The sequence below is a fragment of the Macadamia integrifolia genome, chromosome 10 (genome assembly GCF_013358625.1).
Source record: "Macadamia integrifolia cultivar HAES 741 chromosome 10, SCU_Mint_v3, whole genome shotgun sequence".
In the NCBI taxonomy this organism is placed as follows: domain Eukaryota; kingdom Viridiplantae; phylum Streptophyta; class Magnoliopsida; order Proteales; family Proteaceae; genus Macadamia; species Macadamia integrifolia.
Genome location: NC_056566.1, coordinates 23720183 through 23744958, shown reverse-complemented (window position 1 = coordinate 23744958; position 24776 = coordinate 23720183). Strand labels below are relative to the sequence as shown.

Genomic DNA, 24776 nt, shown 5'->3' with positions numbered 1-24776 from the left:
AGATGAGTTTCACCATTAACGTGTACCTTTATTATAAGAAATCAAAGACATTCTTTCTCAATCCAATCCAAAGGTCATATTCCGTTGAGACGAAGAGAAACTCGATCCCTAAACAATAAAATATGTACATCTACAACATGATTTAAAGAATTGGGAATCGACCAAGGCTAATTCGATTCTGATTGATCTGGCTCGTCCTATCTTTACATGGAGAAACCCTAGATGCTAAAATATATCAATCCTAAAATCGACTCTGATCCGATTAGATAGATCTGGATCCAAATTCTATATTTTATTCAAACTCAAGAAAAAAAAGAGAATAAAAATAGGAAAAAGAACGCTGCCGAGCAGCGCCCCACTATGCCCTTCCACATGAGATAGTGAAATGATTACCTTACTCCTCCTCTTGAATGTTGTACATGTTGGGTCCCGATTGACACTGAGAGGGGGGTGAATCAGTGTGCCAAATATTTTTTCATTTTCCAACTGTACCCCTGATGTGGCAATCACTATTTGCACTTCAATAGCACTGTCTATTGATGCTGCCCAAAGCTGCTATGTATACTATTGACCATTCTTATTGTTGCATGAAACTTACTCACATAACCTGTATTGTTGCCCAGAGTTGTCTCATAAACCTCACACGATAATCACTGTCACATACATACACAATCGTATGCACATCCACACTACACCACCAAGTGGTCAGGTCTACCAGATGTACACACCCATTCTGCAGTCAAACACTCCAATCCACAATATAAATACGAGCATATACATCCACAACACAAGAAATACGTGCTTCGGCCAGTTGCCTACATGCACGGAATAATGCCCACTATCGGGCTCAGCATTTACTCAATACTAATTATGACTGCACCCACAGCCAAGGGAACACATTCCCAGTTTCCACCAATGACATACAATGGCTAGGTCTTCACCCTAGTTTTATCAGAATGATCTGAGAGGCTGCATCCACGGCAAATAGGTTTAGGTAGTTGTACCTACCAAGGAACACATAGCCCCTGTGTCCAGCACCCACTGAACACCAATAAAAAAAAGTTGGGCTTATAACAATGCCCTATAGTAAAGCACTTATACATGCAAATTTCTCCCCAAAGACTACAACTATCACTCAGGCATTTTATCAAACATCTTGCCTACAATGATTTATAATAATGGAAATTTGGAAAAAGTGAGGTTACCTTGGCAAGGAGTAACCGTCGGAGATGCAATAATGTCGATCTCCACTTGATGCAGACCACAATCACGTTGTCTCGGTGTCGCCAATGCTTCAACCTCGGTTGGCACTTGGGTTTCTTGAAGCAACTCACAAGAACCAAATTCTAGGTTCTTCTTCTTCTTATTCTTCTTTCTTTTCTCCTTGTCTTTACTTTCATGGAGTAATAATGGCATTCACATTCACATTCACACACACACAAAGAGAGGAAAAAACTTCTTCTCTATTTCCCTCTTCTTCTCTTCTCTTCTATTTTCTTTTCTTTTCTCTTGGCAACAACCAATAGAACTTGCTACCTTGGTTTCCAGCAACTTCCTAAGCCTCTAATGGGGGTTATGGATGAAGTGCAAGAGGATGGAAGTCTTTCATTCAAACCCTTAGCCTTCCACGAGCTTCAACTCGTTTTTCTAACCACCTTAGCAACCCATCTGCCTGATTTCTTCCCTCTAATGTGTAGAGCTCGGAGAGATAAAGAATCTTCAACTTGAATCACTCAAATCGGAGTTAAGATGAGAGAGATATGGCCATTTGAAGTTGGACCAACCAGAACACTCAAAATGGAATCTTCGTAGGGGTGGTGTAGGCTACACCGGCGGCGCGGGCAACATGGGCGAAATCTGACCGTAGATCTCATATAAAAGATCTTATAATCTCAGAGTGTTGTCGATCTATGATTGTTTGTTTTTCCGGATTTTAAGGGAGCTTGTCTCCCACTCACAAAAGAGAAATGCATATCGATCGTTGGATCCGAATCCTCCATGATGGCTTTAATCAGATTTCATTAGATCATTAAGATTGGAATCTTCTTTATATCTTCTATACACGCGCGAAACACACTAACATACATTGATAAGTTGTAGCGCCAGTGCATCAAGAATTATGCACCTAACCAATCAAATCCTACACGCAAGCATCTATCTCGTCCATATCACACCAAAATCTCAGCAGCCTTTGGATGGGCATTAAGCTTACGTGATCGAATCTTGACCATCCATTTCACTTCCTTTTACTCCTCTTTATTACAATCAAGCCCCTGCCTCTATATGTTTCAGTGCTTAAAGACCCCTTGCAACTCAGACCTTCAAAATCTTTAAATTACACAAATGCCCTTCAAATTTCAAAAATAAATTCGAAAAAATCCACCTAACACCAAGAGCAACTGGTGGATTTTCGAATCGGCTTCACGGAAACACTTATAACTTTCTCATATGATATCCGATCGATATGAAACGAAGTGCGTTGGAACAGTAACTAGACGCTCTACGATTTTCTAGGAGACTCAATCATCTGACTCAGCCGTGTAAAAATACCAAAATGCCCCTAGACCTTTCCAATGATGCATCTTTCTCATACGGAATCGGAATACGATGAAATCAAAACCGTTGGAAATATTGGATTTTTTTCGTATTGTTACATGTAGAACACTTCCTTTTAAAAATTCATCTTCAATGCCGAAACTACCCTCGACTGCCACAAATGCCGTAACTTCTTCATACGGTATCGGAATGTGACGAAATCAAATGCACTAGACTAGGTAAATTACAATCTATCTTTTTCATGAAGAACTGATCTTCCAAAAATGTTATTTCCATTATCGAAAATGCCCCTGAGCATAAATAGGCCAATTTTGCCAGTTTTGACCTAGAAACCCGCACCACCTATTAATGATGTATTAAACCACTCCATGCATACCAAGCTGCTCTGTTATCTCATCGGTAACACTGGACACTGTCATGTCATCATTTTCATCCACATCACCCAAACTGGCCACATCATCACCGCCACGTGGCCGAGTTGCCAACAAGGACAACCATAAAACAATAGTACATACACTCCCATTGACCCCGCACTGACGTAGGGGCCACATGGCTGTGAGCTAACCCTTTTCCAAATAAAAAAAACTAGCCCACAAAGAAAAATGATGACAAAGCCCAATCTTCTTATGTCCACCTCACAGAAAAAGGAACCCTATAACCAATTTTTACAGAAAAGGGAACCCTACAACCATTTCCAAAAGATGTTGGTGATCACACGAGCTCCCACATTGCTGTTTTCCGTTCCTCTTTACCCTTCCTTAGACATCTTTTTGTCCCTGGTATATGGTCTCCTTGATGCTTAATCATATATCTATGCTTTAGTGCATGATTAAAGTTAAAGAACAACTCTTTTTTATACTTTATGTACAATATGATGATGCTGCCATGAAGCTATGGGGCCAACGTGATCATCATGGTTTTGAGTAATCTGAATCAGATCTACAATTCTATTCGATTTTAATTGAAATTGGTTAGATTCATATTTGACTGATGATTCGTATTGAATTTCTAGGGTTTATGTTGATTCAACCTGATTCTTGCCAATTTTAATCGAAATAAACTGAAAACAAACCAAAATTGTCTATTCAAAGGAAGAGAATTAACACATTGGGACAACCTTTAAAGTAACCCGATCTGGGATGAGTCATTGCGGTTCATTCAACATTGCTACAACCGGAGCACTCATTCGTGTGGGGCTTACTATGTTTGATAGAAGGCTAGCTTTGCCAAGCCAATAGTTTGAAAGCTTACCATAGGAGAACCAACTACACTAAGAAAAAAAAGACCTAGGGTGGGGTTTGTTGAAGAAATTTGATGATCGCATTCTTATCTTTTAGTGGTCTCTTCAAAATATAGTATTGGATGGAAGTCTTGTAGGGAAATTTCTCGAAGGTCTCACTCTATTAGAAAATAAACATGGGGCAGAGTGTAAGACTTATCTGAATATGTTGTAATTGCATCTGATGATGTATAAATTCACAGCATCGTAGTAATATTTCTTCTTGAATCAGGAACAAACATAATTTGAGTTGAGTCATATTATAATGATACTATCTTTAAGATTTTTAAACACTCCTGATTGTGCAATCGGGTTGACCATTGCGTTTATACCTCCAAGATAAAACTACTCCCAATCACATAAGGTGCACTACTGCACTCTAATATGTGTTTACACAACGAAATCCAAAGACTATACTCATTATCAGACATAAAGAGATTTGAAAAAACAGAAGATAGAGTGGATAGAACAAAAACACTTCAGACCATCTATAAAATATATAGACAACGTACATTTTCACGTATAGGTGTATTTGTTCATATACAGATGTGTCTATATGTGTATAAGCGTCCCTGTACATGTGTCTGTATGTGTACAAGAGGCATTCTTGTACACATACAATAGTGTTTGTACACCCATATATAAATGTAGACACACATCCACCAATCTTTGACACGATAAATATTTAAAAACTTTGACATTAAATATAAATAAATCCAACACACTTTTGCCAGCTTTTTGTCTAGGGTGTCTTGTTCTCAGAGTGATATCGTGCTAGGTTTCACTCTCTCCTTTCGTCATAAGGTGTGGTTCTCCATATAAGAATTAAATGTGAATCGAAATTTTAAAATCGAATAAGAACTGAACCAAATAAAATTGATTCGATTTTGGTTTTAGTTTTTTTAGATTCAGGAATGATGTAGGGATTATAGTGGGCCATGTAATGGAATGAGAAGAAAGTTCTGCCTCTACTACCATTGTTTACTAGTTAGTTAATTAATTAAGTTATTGATTATGGTTGGTAATTAGTGTAGTACTTATTAATGGTTCGTACAATTTAAAGGTGTGCTTTATTGTTTTCTTTCACAAAAATTTTACAATCAAATTCCATTGGAGTAAGTGAAGGATGAATGCACGTGTGGTTCCAAATCTTCTTCTCTCTTTTATTGTTTGGCTCTTTTTGTGATTGGCAGTGGAATAGTGGACCCACCTAACGAGGAGAAAAGGGAGTTTATTTTGGTCCCCTACACCCCACCTCCTTCAAAGAGTCTTGTCAGGCTATCAGCTTCCCAAGTGGGGATGGTTGGGAACAGATCTTCGCCCTCCACGGGTGTGGGCTTCCCCAAGTGGGGAGATGATCCGGACTCCGTTCCGGAGAGGGATCTGTGGGGTACTTTAATGGAGGGCGTGAGATTCATCTCTATGCGTTCCCATGTGGGGAGATGATTCAAACTCGAAGCAACACTTTCGCCTTTAGAAAGGAAAAAATTTTGTTGATATATGTGTTAGTCAATAGGATGGTCCCATGTGTTGGAGGGTGAAAAATTGGGAAAATAAAAGGAAGAAAGAACATTAATTAATAGTTGTATTGTATTTGTACCAAGATACAAACGCGCCTTCCTATTGGCTGTGGGTGCTGATGTGTATGTACGTCATAGGATAATGTTCTCTCACCTTAAACAAAATTAGACTTTTCTACCACGGTATTATCTATTCCTTGGAGAGAGAGAGAGAGAGAGAGAGAGAGAGAGAGAGAGAGAGAGAGAGAGAGAGAGAGAGAAGGTTGCATATTTTCCAATGAACAATGGCTCTGCAACAGTGTAAGGGGCATCATTAGATGACCACCACGTGACATGAACATACAAACTACCTCTAAGGTACGAACGCTTCACTCTTTCATACTCTACCACTCTCTCCTCACCCCAATTCTTTACTGTGGCAAGAAAGACTAACTTGAGCGATAGAGTCCCCCCTGACCGAGTACGCTTCGAGACTCTTGACTTGATCCACGTGTGTAAGACGGGAATATCCACTGAATAATATTCAGACACAACAAGGATATACAATGTTTTCTTCGAAGTTGTGATTGGGGAATCCATGCTTCAGAGTAGAGAGCATAGAATATCCAATGGCCTTCTTCTATTAGGGTTGGTCTAGGTTGACCTGAATTTAGATTCAAACTACCCCAGTATATCCGGTCCATGCGGTTGTGAGGTTAGTATAGGCTTGTGGAGCTAGTTAAGTTGAAGGTTGGCCGTCATCTGAAAATAAATAAAAATAAAAATTGCACAAAGCACACAAACAATGGTTTGATTCGCAAGCCGAAAGAGGTAAAAACTATAGTCCAACCATCTAAGATGAAAAAATACTCTCTCTAGAGCATAAGATTTCGTTGAGATTAATTTCAAACATTTGGCCAGGGACAGTTATCATGGCCATTTGTTTCGGTTTTTAGGATACCAACCAGTATCAAGGAAAGTGATGTTGGTTACAATGTCTTGCATTCTGTCACAGCTTAATCCCGGAAGTACTGGTGCAAACACCTCGACAGGCAGTGACGAGCGTTGTAACCCTATTCTCCATTGATAGTGAAACAGAATCTCATCTCACCAATGACATAAGCAATCTTACCGAACCTCGTAAACCTATTTGCATTGGTTGTTCTTCTTTTTCCATTATCTTTTGCATCATTTTAGGGTTATGTTTCTACAAGTGAATGGTAGTTAATATAGATGATCCCCATTTGGATCTTCAAAAAACTCATATGAGCAAATCTGTTAAATTTCAGTTCCAGCACCACCAAGTTAAAGTGCAATTTAGAACCTAAATCTTCAGTTTCAACTTTCAAGAAAGGGGACATCAATTTTGACCATATATTAGGCCACTGAACTCTATTTGCAGCCAACAAGGGTCCTGTAATATAAACAAGGCTATCAAGAATTCTATATATTACTCTTTGAAACTGATGTGAGTACCTGGTCTCTCAACAAGAAGAATCCAGCACCACTCAGATGAGAACTAAATTACATTGGGGGTTTTTTTTTTTTTTTGGGGGGGGGGGGGGGAGACACTTCTAAACCAAAATCCTGAAGTCCACCAAAATACAGGGAAAAAAAGGGATGGGGTGGGCGCAGCAGGACACTTCTTTCTCACAACCACTTGCAATCTTTATGCCTGTTAATTCCCTGGATGGTACTCCACAGCTCGCATTGAAAAAAGGCACTTGTGCAATGAGTTTCTGATGAAGAATTTGATGAATTCCGGACGATTTCAGCTGATTATGTTAAATTTGACAGGATCAAAGATTTTGGCTGATGGAATCTCATAGATAACCTGGCAGGTTACCACATGAACGCAGAATCTTGCCTATCAGCCCATTTTTTGCAATCACGAGAGAATCTGAATATAGACAGATGGGGGAGAAAAAAAAAGGGAAATAAGGATCGTTTCATAAGTGGCTATATAATAATCTAATGCAGAGAAAGGAAAAAAGGCCATGCTAAGGCAATGACTCAAATACGAGTACCATGAAATGAGAATATTCTTATATGGAATAATTCAAATTTGAAACAGCACCCAACATGAAAGTTAATCTAAAATCTTACTATATAGTGAATATTAAGAATTGTGGACCGTACCTCAAAAATACCACTCCTTCAGCATCTTTGCTTAAATAAGGTTCAAACCTAGAAAATGCTGAGATCATCCACAAGCATCATATGAACAGCAGTTTATACATACTCATCATCACTGTCCTCTTCATATTCAGAGGATGATTCCTCTTCTCTTGGCTCCAAAAGCGTATTCATATCAAACTGTGTCTCCATTTCCATCTCCTCTGTATCAAAAGAGTCATAGTCCATCCGTTCCTCAAACTTCTCATCAGAACAGTTAAGAAGCCATCCAAGAGAACATTTCAAGCCTTTCTTGGCAACCATCTGATGTCTAGGCTGTATTGTTGACTCCATACTGCAAGTAAAGAAGGCTGGGAAGTTAACTATATCATCCAAATCTCCACACATCTCTTTCTGGAAGTAATCAAAGTTAAGCTTCATAATATCGATATTCAAGGCAAGCAATTGGGGACACCTCACCACCATGTTCCGCACTTGCAGCAAGGAGAAACCAGAGTCCTTTAGGAAATCCACATGGTTCATGATAGAAGAATGAATAAGGCTAACAACCTCAGGCATCTTTTCGATAATTCTGCAGAAATCCTCAGGACCCACGCCAATAGTAGAGTTGAGAAAACTCTGTTGAGGGCAAAGCTTTGTTTTCAGGTCAATTCCTATAAGATCAGGATATTGCGCAATCATGGAAGGAAGCAACACTCCTCTCACACCAAATTCTAGAAGGGTGTCTACATTTGGCTTCACTTGATCTTCTAACACAAATCCAAGAATGTGAGGCTTTTTCTCAATCAACCTTGCCACAGCAAGCTTTGGAATTCCAAGGCTTCCAAGGTACTCCACAAAAGGCTTGATCACTCTGCCAACTCTCATTCCCAATATCTCTGGGTATCTGGTTAAAACCCCACCAATCTCTCTTCTTGCCACCCCAATTCCAACCAAATATGCTACAGATGTGCTCATGGTACCATCAAGCTTGAACCCTAATACTTCTGGATACCTCTCAAGGACACGAGGTACATCATTTGGTTTAATATCCATCCCTTGAAGATATTTGACAACAGGTGCAACGTCAACTACAACACTAGCATGGAGGACTTGAGGGTATCTCCGCAAGAAGTCAGTGAAGGTGGATTTTCGCACTCCTAACTTCCCAAGATAATCAAGCACGGGAATCATGTTCTTCTTAACACTGCAGCCAAGAACAAGAGGGTAACTGTTTATATCTTCGATGGTGAGCCCCAAGTTGTGAAGGAAGTCAACACGCTCCCTCATGACCTCAACCATGCCAGGGAGCTCCACCCCGTCAAGCTCATCTGGAACAATACCAAGTCCCCTCAAGAATTCATAAACCCGGGCTCGATTCGCTATCCTCTCATTCTTCATTTCTAGTAAACTAGGCCTACTGTACCAAGAGGAGGAGCCTCCTTGTCGCCGACCCAGATGGGTGGTTGATTGATTCATCGGAGACGACTCAACTGAACTAGAAGAAAATGTCTTACAAGCAATGGAATACTGCAATCTGGCTATTGAACCATATTTTTTCTCAATCAAACTTGGGACTCGAGGATTCCACTTGGGAATTTGAAAGTACAGAGTCAATAATTCTTGAAGAATTTTCATGTTTCCAAGAGAAAATATCGGCAAACTCTGCATACATTGAATACAAACAAAATGATCTTGAGCTCACATTAGAAGTTATCCCATAAAACAATTATATATGAGCACCCACTGAGATCCAAAAGACATGCTTTAAGAACTCCCAAATCGAACCCATAAATGTTAGCAAAATAAGATCAAACAGGAGCAGGGATGCGACCTCAGTAACTACATTGCTCGCAATGTAATTCAAACAATATCTACCTCTAAACCCCAAAAGAAAAGAGATAAATTTAAACAAAAAAGATTGTCTACTGAATCAGAAAGTCTACATTTTCATGGTTTCCATGTTTAACAGACTTAACTGATACGTATAATAGTTATTAAGAGACACATAAACCCTACTGTATTTTTGGGTTTTCCACCAGTTAAGAGAAGACTTGAAAAGAGCTACCTTCCTCTTTGGTCGTCCGTCGTTGTATATGTGATTTATCTTCGTCTCTTGACTCCTGATTTTTGATAACCAGAGGAAAAGAGAAAAGGACTAGAGAACTAAATCAGTTTCGATAAAAATATTCTGAATTTTTCATCATTTGAGCATGAAAAATTGACAGATTCAATAAATTTTCACCCCTTCGGTTTCTTGTTCTGTTGAGGCATTGGCTCTATGGTTCTGAAATAGGATTAGGGAAGAAATGACAGGAACCAAGAGCCATTTTTCTGGAACTAGGATTTGAAGACATAAATAGATAGAGAGAGAAGCACTGATTCCGGAATTTGGAGAACAACGGAAGTCTGCCGTTGCCCTGCAACTCCGTCGGATTTCATGATTAAACGAGAGAGAGAGAGAGAGAGAGAGAGAGAGAGGGTAGGAGGGGGGCTACCTGAATTTGACCGAAGTTTCTGCAGCTGAGTTGCAGCGGCGGACGGTCCGGGGTTTGTCTGAGGGAGAGGGGAAGAAGTCCGAGGAGGAAGGAAGGCAGGGTTTAAGATAAAAAGAAAAGAGGGTTTTCTTCCCAAGGACTCCAAAACACGGAATCGGGAATCGAATCGGTGTCGATTTTGATCCGAATCAGCCAATATCGATCAAAATTCGCCAGAAACTTATCAGAATCTGCGGAATCGACAGGATCAGTCACGACTCACGACCAATTCTGATCTGAATCAACCGATTCACCGATTCGATTGTATTTTGATATCGTATCGGCCGTATCCTATATGTACATCGGGAGTATTGGCTAACAAGTTTTATTTTTGAATTTGCACTCGATACTAGCCGATCCGTATCGTATTAGACCATGACTACTACTGGCAATGATACCAAATACCGATATCTATAACCTTGGTTTCTATGTATTTGCCATATTGAATGATGTGGTTATCTAAAAAATTATTTAGATTAATCACATGTCAAATTACAAATTTAAATCTAATCATATTTCCGAATATGCATTGATATATGTTGTACATTTTTTTAAAATTGATTTTATTTTACTATCCGATTTTTACTGACAAATTTTGTTTTTATTGAAATTTGACGAACTTTGTTTTTACTGAAATTTGATGTGTGAAAATAGGAAACTATCACTATCCACAAAATTTTAGCTCTAGATAATGTGCTTTGTGGTAGATTAGGGATGACAAAAAGAATGAAACTAAACCGCGCACGAACAATTCGTGCCGTGCTTTAATTCTTCGGGGGCCCACCAATCCTCTTCCGGGAATTCCGTGCTCTTCAGGTTGATGACCTGCAAAATCATCTAAAAGAGGTGCACACGTGAGATGAGCTCACTAGCTCAGTAAGTGAAAAGAAGGATCACACAACAGTCCACACAATAATCACAATCATATGCACTTTATGTTATGCAATTCATTTTTAAATCACATCCACCTAAACAACATTATTAAGTCTTTGGTTTAATGCTACTACGACCACAGTGCGCGTATACTTCGAGTACGAGCCGCGAACTCCATCCTGCGATACGCCCATAGGGCTGTCGGAGAAGACCCACCGTGAGTACTCGGAAAAGTAAAGCATGCTGACCACCGACTCTCAACATAAAAGTAAATGACAGAAAATAAAGGTGCTGACTCCAGCAATATAAAAGCAGTATGATTGACCCTCTTGAATATACCACCGAGGTTACCGACTATCCTAATGACCAGTCGGGCGTATGTCTAACTGCCACAGTGACCCAACAACCGCGACCACTGCTTCCCGATTAAATATGTCAAAGAAATAAATACATAGATTTATTAATGTCAAAGATAATGCAGGATTACCAATCTTTAGAATGTAATCTTTCCTCTTTTGCAGGTTTTCTTTTTGGGTTATGTGAGTGTCAGAGTGATTATATCTCATGGGTTGGGGTAAGGCGGACTATGTCCACCCTTTATTTATTTATTATTTTGTTTGTCTTATTTAATAAAATTTTAGGGGCTTCCCTAGGTCCCAAATAATATTCAGGTTAAAAGAGGAGAAGGTTCTCTGAGGCACATGGAAGAGCATCAATCAGGGTTGATAAAATGATTTCATACACATGGGACAAAGAGGTTATTTCATGTATATGTGTATGAGAGAGAGACACAGGCAAGGGGTGCTAATTCCTTATACTTCTTTTACCAGACGTGATAGCATACGGAGTCCTCACAAAGATTTTTCTATTAATTTTTTTCTTATCTCCTTGAAAAAAAAAAAAAAAAAAAGTTAATTGTCAAGCAATGAAGAACGCAAGAATCATAATATCTACATCTTCAATGAAGCATATTACAACTTAAAAAGATATACAACAACAACAATCAAAGCCTAATTCCAATTAAATGGGATTGGTTATATGAAGGTTTCAAACAATAACAAATGCAAGAATCCATGCAAAAAGATTTGACTCGTTGACATAGTACTCCTGAAAACATTTAAAGATATTTTGAGACATTTTTATCCTTTTATATGCTTGAGAAAAGAAAACTCTTTTAAGAGAGTCAGAGATGCTAAAAATGGGCTTTGGACATTTTCATAAAGCTTGGGGAAATATTTTCAGGTATTTTTATTTTCTATGAAAGCATTGGATTATGGAACATGCTGTTGACACTGTGAGTGCCTAAGTGGTTTCTTTAGTTATCTTCTTTTTGTTCCTCATTTGATAATCCATGATAAGATATCCAACCAGAAGTATTTCATTTCATCAAAAGAATACTAAAAGGTTTAAAGATAGAGAAGCCAAAACTACTTTATATGCACAGAATAAAACCATGAGCCTTGAAGATACAGGCTCAAGGCCATGAGAGCACTTCATCTCCCCTATTCTCCCTCAGAAATCATAAGTGTGCTTCTCTCTGATCTCTCCACCCGCGTTTACGGGCTCGTTTCTCCCACAATTCTGATAGCTTATGCTCAGCTATGAGTGCTGCTTCAGCTTTCTCTCTTGCTTCTTCACATGTTTCCATTCCTGTATTGCACTTTTCTGCTTCCTTTTGGTACTGAGAAGATGTTTTCCTTGCCTGTAATATGGATTTCTTGGTGTGTTCCAGATTATCATCAGTCACACTTCTCAGTAAATTTAGTTCCTCAGATTTTAGATCAATGATGTCCTTCTCCATTTCTTCATTCATGTCAGGATCATGTTTACCACAGTCTGCCCAAAAAAAAAAAAAAAAAGGGACTTGGAAAATATCCTAGATGACATGGGAAATGTGTTCTGAAAAGTAAAGATATATCATCTAAGATGTTCCAAAAATACTAAGTTTTACTTAGTTAATCTAATAATAGTCTGACACTACTAACCCGACAAAAATAGAGATCTGTACAATGTGAGCTTTTCCTTTCTGTCATACCATTGACACTAGCTCTGAAGTATCAAAAACTTCCACCAAAAAGGCAAATTATCTCTTCTACTAAAATGAGGACACTTCATTTTTTGCATCATGTAATATATTTTATTTTTCCTTCCATGCCAAGAAATTTTAGGTTTCTTATTTTAATGATGTCTTCTGTTCATAAAATTACAATGAAATCACAACTCTTAATACGCATAATGTACACTCGGGAATAAATGACTGACCTGAAAATGAGTAATTCAGAAGTCCTGCCACAAATAAAATTAACCCAATATTAGTACTCAATAGGGGGAACACCAGTCCTCTACAAATAAGTATGAATGTGTAAGACAAGTTAGAAAACAACAATGAACAATCAAAAGCATAAGTAAGCACAACATGATTATAATACATTTGTCTTGGAAGTCCCATCATTTATGTTGAATTATTTTATTTGTTGATGAACAAACATGCAATATCAAATACATCTGAGGAAAATGCAATGAGCTACCATAAGGAAGTTTTCAAATTACATATGCTTTGAGCTCCAGTGATTAGCAATGAGTGGCATGGCAGTGGTGCATAATACTCTTGCCATCTATCTTAAGGTGTTGCTCCTGGTTCCAGAGAGAGTGACATGCAGAGGCAAACTATAAAGCAAACTATAAAGCAAACTATAAAGCAAAGTCTGCAACTGCAATGTTTTCAACAAGAATGTAATCATCTGGAAATGAAATAGATATATGTAAGTTTATTCTATTTTATTCATAAATACATTTCAGATGAAATTTCCGTCAAAAAATTACCGATTAAGTCATCATAGAATGTCCTTCCCATGACACTCATGCAACTTAATTTTCCAACTCAATCTCACAGATTTCTAACAAATACATTTCTAATACATAAAACAGAGTTTCACACACAAGAACTATTACAAACTGAGTCATAGTGCATAATACGCATATAAGTCCATAAGGATATTGCCTAATCCTCATAGGGCAGAAATCACATCTCATTTTTCAGAAAAAAAAACCCTGATTTCCCAATGAAAGTAAGCGAATTTGGGTCTCAGTTAGCTGAGATCTGAATTCAGATCTTGAGGATGTATTTTCATCATTTGATATATGAGAATAAACTTGCATACATAGAATTTCATCATCAACCCCCCAAATCCACTGGCAAAAGGAAGGGACGAAAATTAAGAGCAAGCAGTGTATGCCATAATAAGCTTGTACTACTGCAAATTTTAGTCAGTATCTATACAAAAGCAAGGGAAAATGAGAGTAAGACCTAGAGGATGACCCAGAAATATACCCCAGAAGATAAATGATTTCTCGTCCTAACTTTGCATCACATCTACAAGCCAAAATTAGGCATCCTACCTCACTTGTGCTTTACATATAAGACAGAAGGATACTGAACTCCAATCCATTAATAATCCATATCATTTCCATCAACATCCATGTCCCTAACTGAAATATAGTAATTATCTTTTAGGTTTTAACAATTGTTGCTACAAAAAGCTCCTTTGATCCTTTGACAAGCCACCTTTTCCCAACTGCCTCCTGATCTTGTCAAAAGAACAACAATATCTGTAATTTCTAAACTCAAATAATTATTTAATTCTTTTGGTAATAATAATTATTTAATTCAAACACTGATTTCCATACCATCAAATGAAGTCCTCAATGCTCTTAGCACATTAGATAATTTTGCAACTTATCACCAGCAGTTTTTGTAATGTAAGTGCAGTTCAAAGAAAAGGTTTTATCAATTCAATCATACCCAATGTCAAAATCAGCTTCAATGGTTTTCATTACATCTTTTCATCTTTCTCATTGGTGAAAAAAGGATTGGAAGCCACAACTTTAAAAGTGATCCACTACTACAAATGGAAGCTCTAAAGGAAGTAGATTATATAGTTGAGGTTACCTGTTTGTATGGAGTAGATGGGCTCCGAGGGACAGTCACAGATGCACTGAGCGCATGAAGCTTGAGAAACAGGAAAATTCCCTGTCAAGAGCCCATACAATGGAGGTCGTATGTAAAAAACCAGACAAACACCCACCAGAACAATGATCATTCTCAGAGTAACAGGACTACAAAAACCATTGTGTGATTGATAAGCCATTTTGCCCTAAACGAATCAATCCCCACTGATTTAAAACAAGAAAAGAAAAACCCATTTAGCATCATCAAAGATCAGAAAGAAGACCCATTCGGAGATCTTGCCATACAAGAATGGGGTAAATTCTCAGGACAATTGGCAGAGTACTTAACCATTAAAGCACCACAGAAGTTCAGAACCCTAGAGAAAAGAACATCCTTCCTTCCTCTTCCCTGAGTTACTCTCCAACAGTCTAACTACCATTCCTACCTTTACGCTTCCTTTCTTCTAATCTCTCCCTCTTTTGTAGGAATCTATTCCCTCTTTTTCCGTAACTAATCAAAATCAGATTCTGTAAATACAGAGGAACGCTCCTATTTCAACTTCCACTCAGAATCCTCTCTCCCCTAACTTTTTTTCTCTTTCTCTCACTAAAATCTCACCATCAAAGCCATTTAACATGGCTGACTACTCATTCGCTTCTCCTCCACCCTCCCGAAATCCACCTCTCCACCCATTCTTCCGCCGGTCAACCAGACCCAGAGAGCTCCGGCGATCCTTTTTTCGATGGTATTGGTTTTTTTACCATTTTACCCTTGATCCGTACCGATCCTCTGATACGGACGGAACCGGTCAGAAATTGATGTCGGCAGAGAAATACAATCCATGTGGCAATATTGGTTGGATTCAATCCGACGATTTTCATTCAGCCACGTCATGGGAGAAATTGGAAGGGTTCAGATGGCCTTCAAGTGATGGGTCCAGTGCCACTAGTAGTCGAGTAAGCATCCAACGGTTGAGAAGACCTGAGGGTATACACCTTGGCACCATTTGACAACGGTCCGTTTCTGCCATTTCTTCATTTTCTTGTTCCCAATAACGGAGAAACAATCTAAAAGCGTTTGATAAAACTGTTCCGTTTCATCCGTTTCTAGAAACATAAACCAAAATATATGCCTATTTACAATTCTATAAATGACTTTGACGAAACATGTCCGACTTGTTTCGTCTTTTATATAGATGAATTTGAGAGAAAAAAAAGGTTGTTGTGCTTGATAAATCTCTCAACTATTTAAACCTAAAAAGAGACAATTGAACCCTCTCTCCCTTTTGGGCATCTAATGATACTATTGGATTTTTTAATGACATTATATTTGCAAAAACATTTCGAGAAATATGTTTATCAAACATAAAAAAAAATCCGTTTTTGTTTTTGAAAACGTGAAAAGCCATTTATGTGTTACACAGAAATAGTAGAAAACGTTATCAAACGGTGCCCTTGTGTTGAGCATCCTCTCAGTTTTTGGATGTGGGTTGGGCCTCTAGTCAAACAGTAAAGATGTCAATTTGTAACACAAACCAAATTAATTAAATCGAATCAAATCGATTTGATTCGGTTTCAATTCGATTTGAATATGTAAATACTCACCTTGATTATAGTTCAGGGTAGAAGAACTGTCAGTTAAAACTTTGGTTTTGGATGATAAATGTTTTTTATGATTTATTACATATATTTACATACTAAGATAATTCTAGAGTTGACAATGACCATAATATCCATAACTTAAACTTATTATGACCTTTAATTCACATAATCATGGTCTTGAAGTAGAATCAGTTATATAACTGTTAAAAAAATCGAGTAAAAACCATATTACATAACTATATTAGAATCGAAATCGAGCCAAACCAAATTAAATCAGCCTTATGTTTCAAAACATAGAACCGAGTCAGTTTTCAGTTCGGTTCTGATTGATCTCATCATCTCTCTGAATCGAATTGAAACCAAACCAAAAAACCAGAATCGATCCAATCGACAGCCTTACGTGGAGAGGAAGTAAGAATTGTACGGATCAAGAAATTGGGTACAGGTGGAGGAGGCCAATCCGATTTGGATTGGGTTACGGTTTGCAAGAGGTGAAAACTATAAACACGAATAGCCGAAAGGTGTTTTTCGTGGGTTGCAGGTTTTAGGAAGAAGGGGTTTGAGAATGAGCGTGGGGACTTGTGAGAGGGAAGCAGGAGGGATTGCAGGAGGTAGCGGTTGTGGGAGAGTTGCAGGAGCTTGAGGAGAGAGATTGATTCCAACGAGGGGTAGGGTGTTGCTTGGGGTTGAAGACAGGAAGCATCGGAGTAGGGTTGGGGGGCGAGAGGGGTTCCAGCGAGGTGAGTAGAAGTGGAGGGGAGAGTTTGCAGGTTGGTGATTCTGATGGCTCTGAAGCGTCTTAACATCGCTACAGAAACAGAGAAGGAAGGGAAAATGTCGCGGGAAGTGGAGGAACGATACTGGCAGAATAATGGCGACCACGGCAGGGTAAGGGGGATCGCGGGATCTCAAGACGATGAAGATGAGGGAATCAGACGAGAAGAAAAGGATAGACGTGTGCGGTCACGTACCTCTGAAGTTGAACAACGGGAACAGCTAGAGAGGAAGTTGGCAGAGGCAAGTGAGGAGGCAATGATGCGATTTAAAGCATTGCAGAAAAACGATACTAAATCTCTAAGAAAAGTCTCGAGGCAACAGTATTTGAAGAAAAGGGAACAGAAAAAGCTGGAGGAGATCAGGGATGAAATCGAAGATGAACAGTATCTCTTTGAGGATGTTAAAAGTAACTGAAGCAGAGTATCGTGAGCTAAGGTATAAGAAAGAAATTCTTGAGCTCGCGAAGAAGCAATCTGAAGATCTGGATAATTTTACCGAGTATCGGATGCCTGAAGTCTATGATCAAGAAGGGGGTGTGAATCAGGAAAAGAGATTTGCTGCTGCTCAGAAGCGTTATAGGGACACTAGTTCAGGAGATAGGATGAACCCATCTGCAGAGCAATTGGCATGGGGGGAGCATCAAATTGAAAAGGTAACTCTGAAGTTTGGGTCGAAAGATAGAAAACAAAAAGAAGCAGATGATTATCAGTATCTGTTTGAAGACCAGATTGAGTTCGTGAAAGCATCTGTTATAGAGGGCGACAAGTTGGAAGATGAATCGACAGCAGAGAAGCTTCAAGAGATGGAGATATCAGTGTTACAGAAGCTCAAGGATGAGAGAAAAACTCTGCCCATCTATCCATATCGAGAAGAGCTACTCCAGGCTATCCATGATCATCAGGTTCTTATAATTGTTGGTGAGACTGGATCTGGGAAGACGACTCAGTTACCCCAATATCTTCATGAAGCTGGCTACACAAAACATGGGAAGATAGGATGTACCCAGCCACGCCGTGTTGCAGCAATGAGCGTTGCTAAACGAGTTTCTGAGGAGATGGGGGTTAAGCTTGGTCATGAGGTTGGATATTCTGTTCGTTTTGAAGATTGTACTTCTGATCATACAGTTGTTAAGTATATGACTGATGGAATGTTGGTAAGAGAATTTCTTGGTGACCCTGATTTGGCAAGCTACAGTGTTGATGGTAGACGAGGCTCATGAAAGAACGCTCTCAATAGATGTTTTATTTGGTTTAGTTAAGGATATTTCTCGGTTTCGAAGTTATTTTAAGTTGCTGATTTCAAGTGCAACTCTTGATGCTGAGGAATTCAGAGAGTATTTCGATTCAGCTCCTATATTCAAAATACCAGGAAGAAGGTTCCCAGTTGAGATAAATCACACAACGGGGCCAGAAGCTGACTACTTGGATGCTGCTATTGTTTCTATTCTACAAATCCATTGCACTCAACCACAAGGGGATATTCTGGTATTCTTTACAGGACAAGCAGAAATTGAAACTGCAGAAGAAATTTTGAAACATGGGAGTAGAGGCTTAGGAACAAAAGTTGCTGAACTCATTATCTGCCCAATATATGCTAACCTGCCAACTGAGTTGCAAGCTAAAATCTTTGAACCCACTCCCGAATATGCTCGTAAGGTTGTCTTGGCGACTAACATAGCAGAGACCTCGCTAACAATTGATGGGATTAAATATGTTATTGATCCTGGGTTTTGTAAGATGAAATCTTTTAACCCAAGAACTGGCATGGAATCGCTACAAGTCACACCCATCTCTAAAGCATCAGCAATGCAAAGGGCTGGTCGAGCTGGAAGAACAGGTCCAGGGAAATGCTTTCGTTTGTACACTGCCTATAGTTATCATCATGATTTGGAAGATAATACTGTGCCGGAGATACAAAGAACTAACCTTGCAAGCGTTATTCTTACTCTTAAGAGCTTGGGTATCTGTGATTTGCTGAATTTTGATTTCATGGACCCTCCTCCCTCTGAAGCATTACTAAAAGCCAAAGAGCAGCTTTTTGCACTTAATGTACTGAGCCACTGAATAACCAAAGGGAGCTCACGAAGGTGGGGAGAAGGATGGCAATGTTTCCTCTTGATCCAATGCTTTCAAAAATGATAGTTGCTTCAGAAAAGTATAAGTGTTCTGTAGAGATCATCTCAATTGCTGCTATGCTTTCAGTTGGCAATTCAATCTTTTACCGTCCTAAGGACAAGCAAGTCCATGCTGACAATGCAAGGATGAATTTTTCCACTGGGAATGTTGGGGCCATATTGCATTGCTCAAGGTTTACAGTTCTTGGAAAGAATCTAATTTCTCAACTCAGTGGTGCTATGAAAACTATATTCAGGTCAGGAGTATGAAAGATGCTAGAGATATAAGGGATCAATTGGAGGGTCTATTGGAGAAGGTTGAGATTGAATTTACATACAATCTCAATGATTTAGAAGCCATAAGAAAGACCATAACTTCAGGTTTTTTCTACCATTCTGCCAGGCTGCAAAAGAATGGATCCTTTCGCACAGTCAGAAATCCACAAACTGTTCATATACATCCAAGTTCTGGTCTTGCACAGGAGCTCCCTAGGTGGGTTATTTATCGTGAGCTTGTACTTACAACAAAGGAATACATGAGACAGGTCACTGAATTAAAACCTGAGTGGTTGGTGGAAATTGCACCTCACTATTACCAGCTGAAGGATGTGGAGGATCTTGGATCAAAGAAAATGCCTCGTTCGTTGGACCAGCCCAAACCCGTTTGGGAACCCAGATGGAGATGAACCAGGTCCAGTAAGATATCATAGCTTCTTTATTCATTTAACTGTTTATATTGTAGTTATCTGTTTTTGTTGTAGTCTTTAATTTTCTGTAAATACAATGTGGTAACTTGGGAAAAACAGATTTGAAATATTGAATGAAAATTGGTTTGGTTGTTGCCAAAATCCGTGAGAGTGTGTTCTTCCCTACCTCTCTCTCATCTGACTTTCTTTTTCTCCTTCTATCTTGATCGTTTCCTTTTCTCTCTTTATTATATTGTGAACCTGCAATATCTCTTGTTTATTGTCGTTGCCAGTACTGTTGGCTGAGATAAGATCTATATGGTCTTCAACTTAGGTAGAGTTCTTTAGAGGTTACACCAATCAAAACAAAACCAAAACTACAAATTAGTCTCACAGAAAATATGGTCCAATTCTGGTTTATCAGATTCTCATAGAAAACAGAAAAAAGTATATTCAATGGTAGTAAAGGGCCTCTGAAGTAATGTTGAACAGGCTACTCAAGATTTAGGCATGATTGAGTTGCTTACTAGAGATTCAGTAACAGAATTAGGGTTGAGAACTAAAATAGAGTTGTTTGTAGTTAATTATCACACACTAACAGTATAGCAGTTAGGGTATGTAATTGAGAAACAGAGCCCAAAATTCTGACCTATTATATGATTAAATTCTGATCTATAATACTCCTGAAATATGAAGATTGCTATTTCTGATTATATCTTGGGCTCATTAATATGAAGATTCATATTTAAGCATTATAGTAATTGCTCAATGAGATACAAATGGTTCCTGTTTGATAAATTTGATTATCTGTGGGTCTGATTAACGATATACATATATGAGCTTAATATCAGTTGGTATGTGAGATGTTAGTCCCTAACCTTTCTATTAGTTGTTCTTGGGATTCAAATGGTTTCTGATTGCTAAATTTGATAACATCTTGGTCTGTTTAATCTGGAGGTTCATATTTGAGCATTATAGTAGTTACTCTTATCAGATACAGCTGGTGTTTGATTGGTGCAAGTTTCCTCATCCATTCGTATTAGTGTCCTCATTAATTGGTTTGATTAAACTGAAAATTCATATATGAGCTTTATATTAGTTGTTATCTGAGCTTTATTTTAGTTGTTCTCTAAGATTCTATTGGTTTCTGATTGATATTTTTGATTGTCTATTAGTCTCTTTAATCTGAAATTTCATCTCTGAGATGCATATGTCTCCAGAGGTTCTCGTGGACTAGAATCTTTTAAAATGGGCAGAGGTCCCGCCACTGCAAGTTATGAGGAGGGTCATAATGTAAGCAGCCTTACCCGGCTCCGAGGAGAGGCTATTTCCCGAGTCAACCTGATTTTGATCCAATTTGGCTGGACCCAATCTGGATCTGATTCCAAGATTTGAGTCCTTGCTGTTGATGTTACCCATTTAGACAGTTGAAGTTTCAGTGATTTTAAACTCGGATTTGGGGGTTGGATTGGTCTATACTATTCTTATCTGGATTAGATACGAATAGGTCAAAAACAGTCCCAAAAACTTTAGAATCGGCCCTCGGATCTCGAAACTTAATGATCTGGTCCCCAAAACCCTTAAATCGACAGTTTGAACGACCAGAATCAGAATCGATCGTGATTGATTTCAATCCGACTTTTTGAAGCAGTGGTGGAAAATGGTGACATTGTCATTCAACATTTTAACTGCAACCAGAAGACATCAACTGTAGCAGATGATAATAGCCATATTTGATCATAAAAAAGGATGGTGGGAGGAGCCACTTGAGCAGGTGCTTCACCATGCCTAAAGTTGATTGGGTGATCTTGACCGTTGGATAAGTTAGAACCTTTTGGATTGTCATGATAATTATGGAGAAACAAAGACAAGATGATTAGTTGGTTTCCCAGTGTGGTGGGTGTTTGGACCAGAAATCCTTTAGTGGGCCCAAGTGTTGGGCTTTAGCTGTATCATTCATGAAGACATGAACATCTCACCCTGATACAGAATCTAATACACGAGATATCCAATTTGGCTTGAAAATTTTGAATGAGAGCATACCATAAGCATGGTTTCTTAGCAGCAGCTAATCATAGGCATGATTTCTAGATGCAGAGGTTATGATCACTGTATTAAAAATCCGGTTCGGCCGATTTTCTTCTAAAAACTAGGGTTAGGGTGTGTTCTGGCCGATTTCGATTGATTTTTCACTGATCCTTGACCGATCTGGAGCCTGATTCTAGGGTTTTAAACCTTGGTTATAGTAGTGAGATCTAAGAACCACTTCTAAACATGATTTCTAAATACAAAGGCAGTTCTAGTGAGACCATTTGCATATAACACCATGGATATTAGATCAGATATGGTTACTATGGGACACTTTTGTTTCATACTTCCACTTACCAAAAGGTTCTATGGACAGGCAGACCTAGTTGTAGCAAGTGGAAATGCCTTTGCTTTTAAAAACTGTTCTCCAAACTTGCTCTCCCAAAGCTCCTTCAGTTTCAGTGAAAATATGAGAGAGAGAGAGAGAGAGAGAGAGAGAGAGAGAGAGAGAGAGAGAGAGAGAGAGAGAGAGAGATGACAAATCACAAAGAGATGAGACAAATCATAAAGAGATAAGGGAAGGGTAAGCAAAAAAAAAAAAGCTTCAATTAACAGTTCCACTTCCTCCCCACTCCAAATCTCTCTCTCTCTTAATGTCCTCAAAAATCTTGGGCGTGACAAAACTAAGTGGGGTGCATTATCATGATGATCCCACCCATTGATGCTTCCACATCATCATCCTCTTTCCATTTTACCTCTTTCTTTCTTCCAATGCCAACCCATATGTTGTAATTCCACATCATCATCATCTGTCATCCATGATCTCAAACCCATTTCTCTCTTTTTGTTTCTCAGGTAATGAATGGCTTATGGGCTAGAATAGCTAAGCAAGCTAAGCTAACTTCATACTCTCCGGCTACGTCCGGCGAGTTGTAAATGTTTGGAACACAATACTCCCCATCGCCGGAAACTCATCCACCACATAACTTCGACAATTCAAGCCAATTGTCTCGAGGGCATTCTTCACATTAATCCATACTTCAATTCCTGCACATGTGGTAATAGACACCGACATCTTCGCCGGCCGGAACACTTTTACCACCTTCTTCAACGTTTCTCCGATGTCTTCTCGATCATCTCCAATGGACCCCACACACTCAAAACTTGCATAGCTGTACCCATCCTCTGGTGTGACGTGTATCGTGGAATAGTGGGCCCCATCCATCCCATTCATCGAATACCCACACGGGTCGAAAGCGAAATCACAAATGAGCGCACCAGGATTAATGCCTCCAATACCCGTTAACACAGTCATCTCCTTCCCAGCAACATCGCCGGAGTTACTATCCCCCGTTGGCCGAAAAAATTTCCGGCCAAGTACACGATCAAGCTCTGTCATGCAAACCTCAATGGTGAACACATCTGGGTTTTTTTGTTCCATGACCAATTGATCTTCTTCACTAGCTGAGAAGACATGCCATGTGTACTGTAATGGAAGCTTAGAAGGCATAACAGAAGCTTTTCTATAACAAAGATGACTGGGTAAGGTTTCTTCTAAGTAGAAAGCTTCATCTCTGAAACTGGTATGAGGGAAAGGTTGAGCTTTAGGGAATATAAAGTTACCTCTAGTGTATCTGCAACTACAAATCTTGAGACCCAGAAGATGAGCATGAGATAAGAGTGGAGGGATTGATTTGAGGAGTTGGGTAGTCCCACATGTCTTGATGATGATCTTTGTAGGGTATACAAATAGGCTTGATTCAGATAATACATAAGCATCAAAGTATTGGTTTCCAACTGCTGAGACCACAGTGCATTGGACAGCAGCTAAGACCTCTTCAATTGAAGAGAAATGGAGTCGCCGGAGACCGATACCAATGGCCGGATCGTCGCCGGAGAATTGGAGTTCTAGGCGTTTTTCAAAACCTTCAAACCCAGAAAGAGCCATGGATGGGAAGAAGGGAAAACACAAGAGGAGGATGAAACAAGCTTAGATGGACGGGTATAGGTAGTTTAGAGGTATAAGAAGAGAAAATTATAGAGAGCAAGTACAAGTGGGAAGGTGAGGAGAAGGGGTGCATGGGATTTATAAGGGGAGAGCGGGTAAGAGGAGAGTGAGAGAGGGGTGGAGAGAAGGCATGCGTGTGAGGCAACCAAGAATAATGATTGCAGGCACAATGAGTGAGTTGATGATTATATTTGTGAGATCTTGAAGAGACAGGAACGGAGAACGGAAATTCATCCCACGCGTATTCTAGTGGAAGTTTTCAAATTTTCTTATTCAAATATTATCATAAATTATTTTTTTTGGGGGAGGGGGGGTGGTTGGGTTGGTAGGCATTACTTTCATAGGACTCTCAATTTAAAACCAAAGCGATAGTATTTTTTCTGACGACCAGTATCTGGGGTCACTGTGATATCATTTGCATAGGATTGGGTCACTCCGAAATGGAAAATTCTTATGTGGTGATCCTAAGAAGTTAGATGCAGTGACAAAGGTTTGATCATGGGACTTCACTTCTTGTGGCGGAGTACCGTGATGCTAACCCCTTGGTGTTATCCAAAACGATAGTCCAAAATCGAATTGAAATGAAATAAATTGATTCGGATTTGGTTACAAAGCTTGGAATCTTTTCTTAGTTTGGTTTGATGACTAAAACTATTGAATCGAACTAAATTAACTATCTTTTAACTGAATAAGAAATCGGTTAAAATTATATATTTTTTTATTATTTCAATCAATATGGATGATAAAATTCTATT

General features: G+C 38.9%; 2 protein-coding genes and 1 pseudogene across 7 annotated transcripts; 1 reads left to right on the top strand and 2 right to left on the bottom strand.

Moving 5' to 3' along the window:
• Nucleotides 1-6709: 6709 nt before the first annotated feature.
• On the bottom strand, nucleotides 6710-15593 carry LOC122091927 (transcription termination factor MTERF4, chloroplastic). 6 transcript variants are annotated; one of them, XM_042662179.1, is made up of 7 exons: nucleotides 15157-15593; nucleotides 14809-14889; nucleotides 13122-13145; nucleotides 9948-10823; nucleotides 9518-9572; nucleotides 7474-9114; nucleotides 6710-7234 (listed from the first exon to the last, which is right to left on the bottom strand). In XM_042662179.1, the coding sequence occupies exon 6, from the start codon at nucleotides 9085-9087 to the stop codon at nucleotides 7567-7569; it is 1521 nt and encodes a 506-aa protein (XP_042518113.1). In that variant the 5' UTR covers nucleotides 9088-9114; nucleotides 9518-9572; nucleotides 9948-10823; nucleotides 13122-13145; nucleotides 14809-14889; nucleotides 15157-15593; the 3' UTR covers nucleotides 6710-7234; nucleotides 7474-7566. The 6 variants fall into 6 exon arrangements, with proteins under 6 accessions (XP_042518113.1, XP_042518115.1, XP_042518111.1 ...); XM_042662181.1 differs by having other exon boundaries at nucleotides 7474-7804; nucleotides 7925-10823; XM_042662177.1 differs by having other exon boundaries at nucleotides 9518-10823.
• Nucleotides 15594-16973: 1380 nt separating this feature from the next.
• LOC122091319 lies at nucleotides 16974-20147 on the top strand (annotated as a pseudogene).
• Nucleotides 20148-22553: 2406 nt separating this feature from the next.
• On the bottom strand, nucleotides 22554-24089 carry LOC122091969 (S-adenosylmethionine decarboxylase proenzyme 4-like). Its single transcript, XM_042662237.1, has one exon. The coding sequence runs from the start codon at nucleotides 23959-23961 to the stop codon at nucleotides 22930-22932; it is 1032 nt and encodes a 343-aa protein (XP_042518171.1). The 5' UTR covers nucleotides 23962-24089; the 3' UTR covers nucleotides 22554-22929.
• Between the last annotated feature and the right edge of the window lie 687 nt (nucleotides 24090-24776).

What these genes read in the sequence shown, in the direction of transcription:
- LOC122091927 (XM_042662175.1), bottom strand. Translation starts at nt 9,120, where the DNA reads ATGCAGAGTTTGCCGATATTTTCTCTTGGAAACATGAAAATTCTTCAA.
- LOC122091969 (XM_042662237.1), bottom strand. Translation starts at nt 23,961, where the DNA reads ATGGCTCTTTCTGGGTTTGAAGGTTTTGAAAAACGCCTAGAACTCCAA.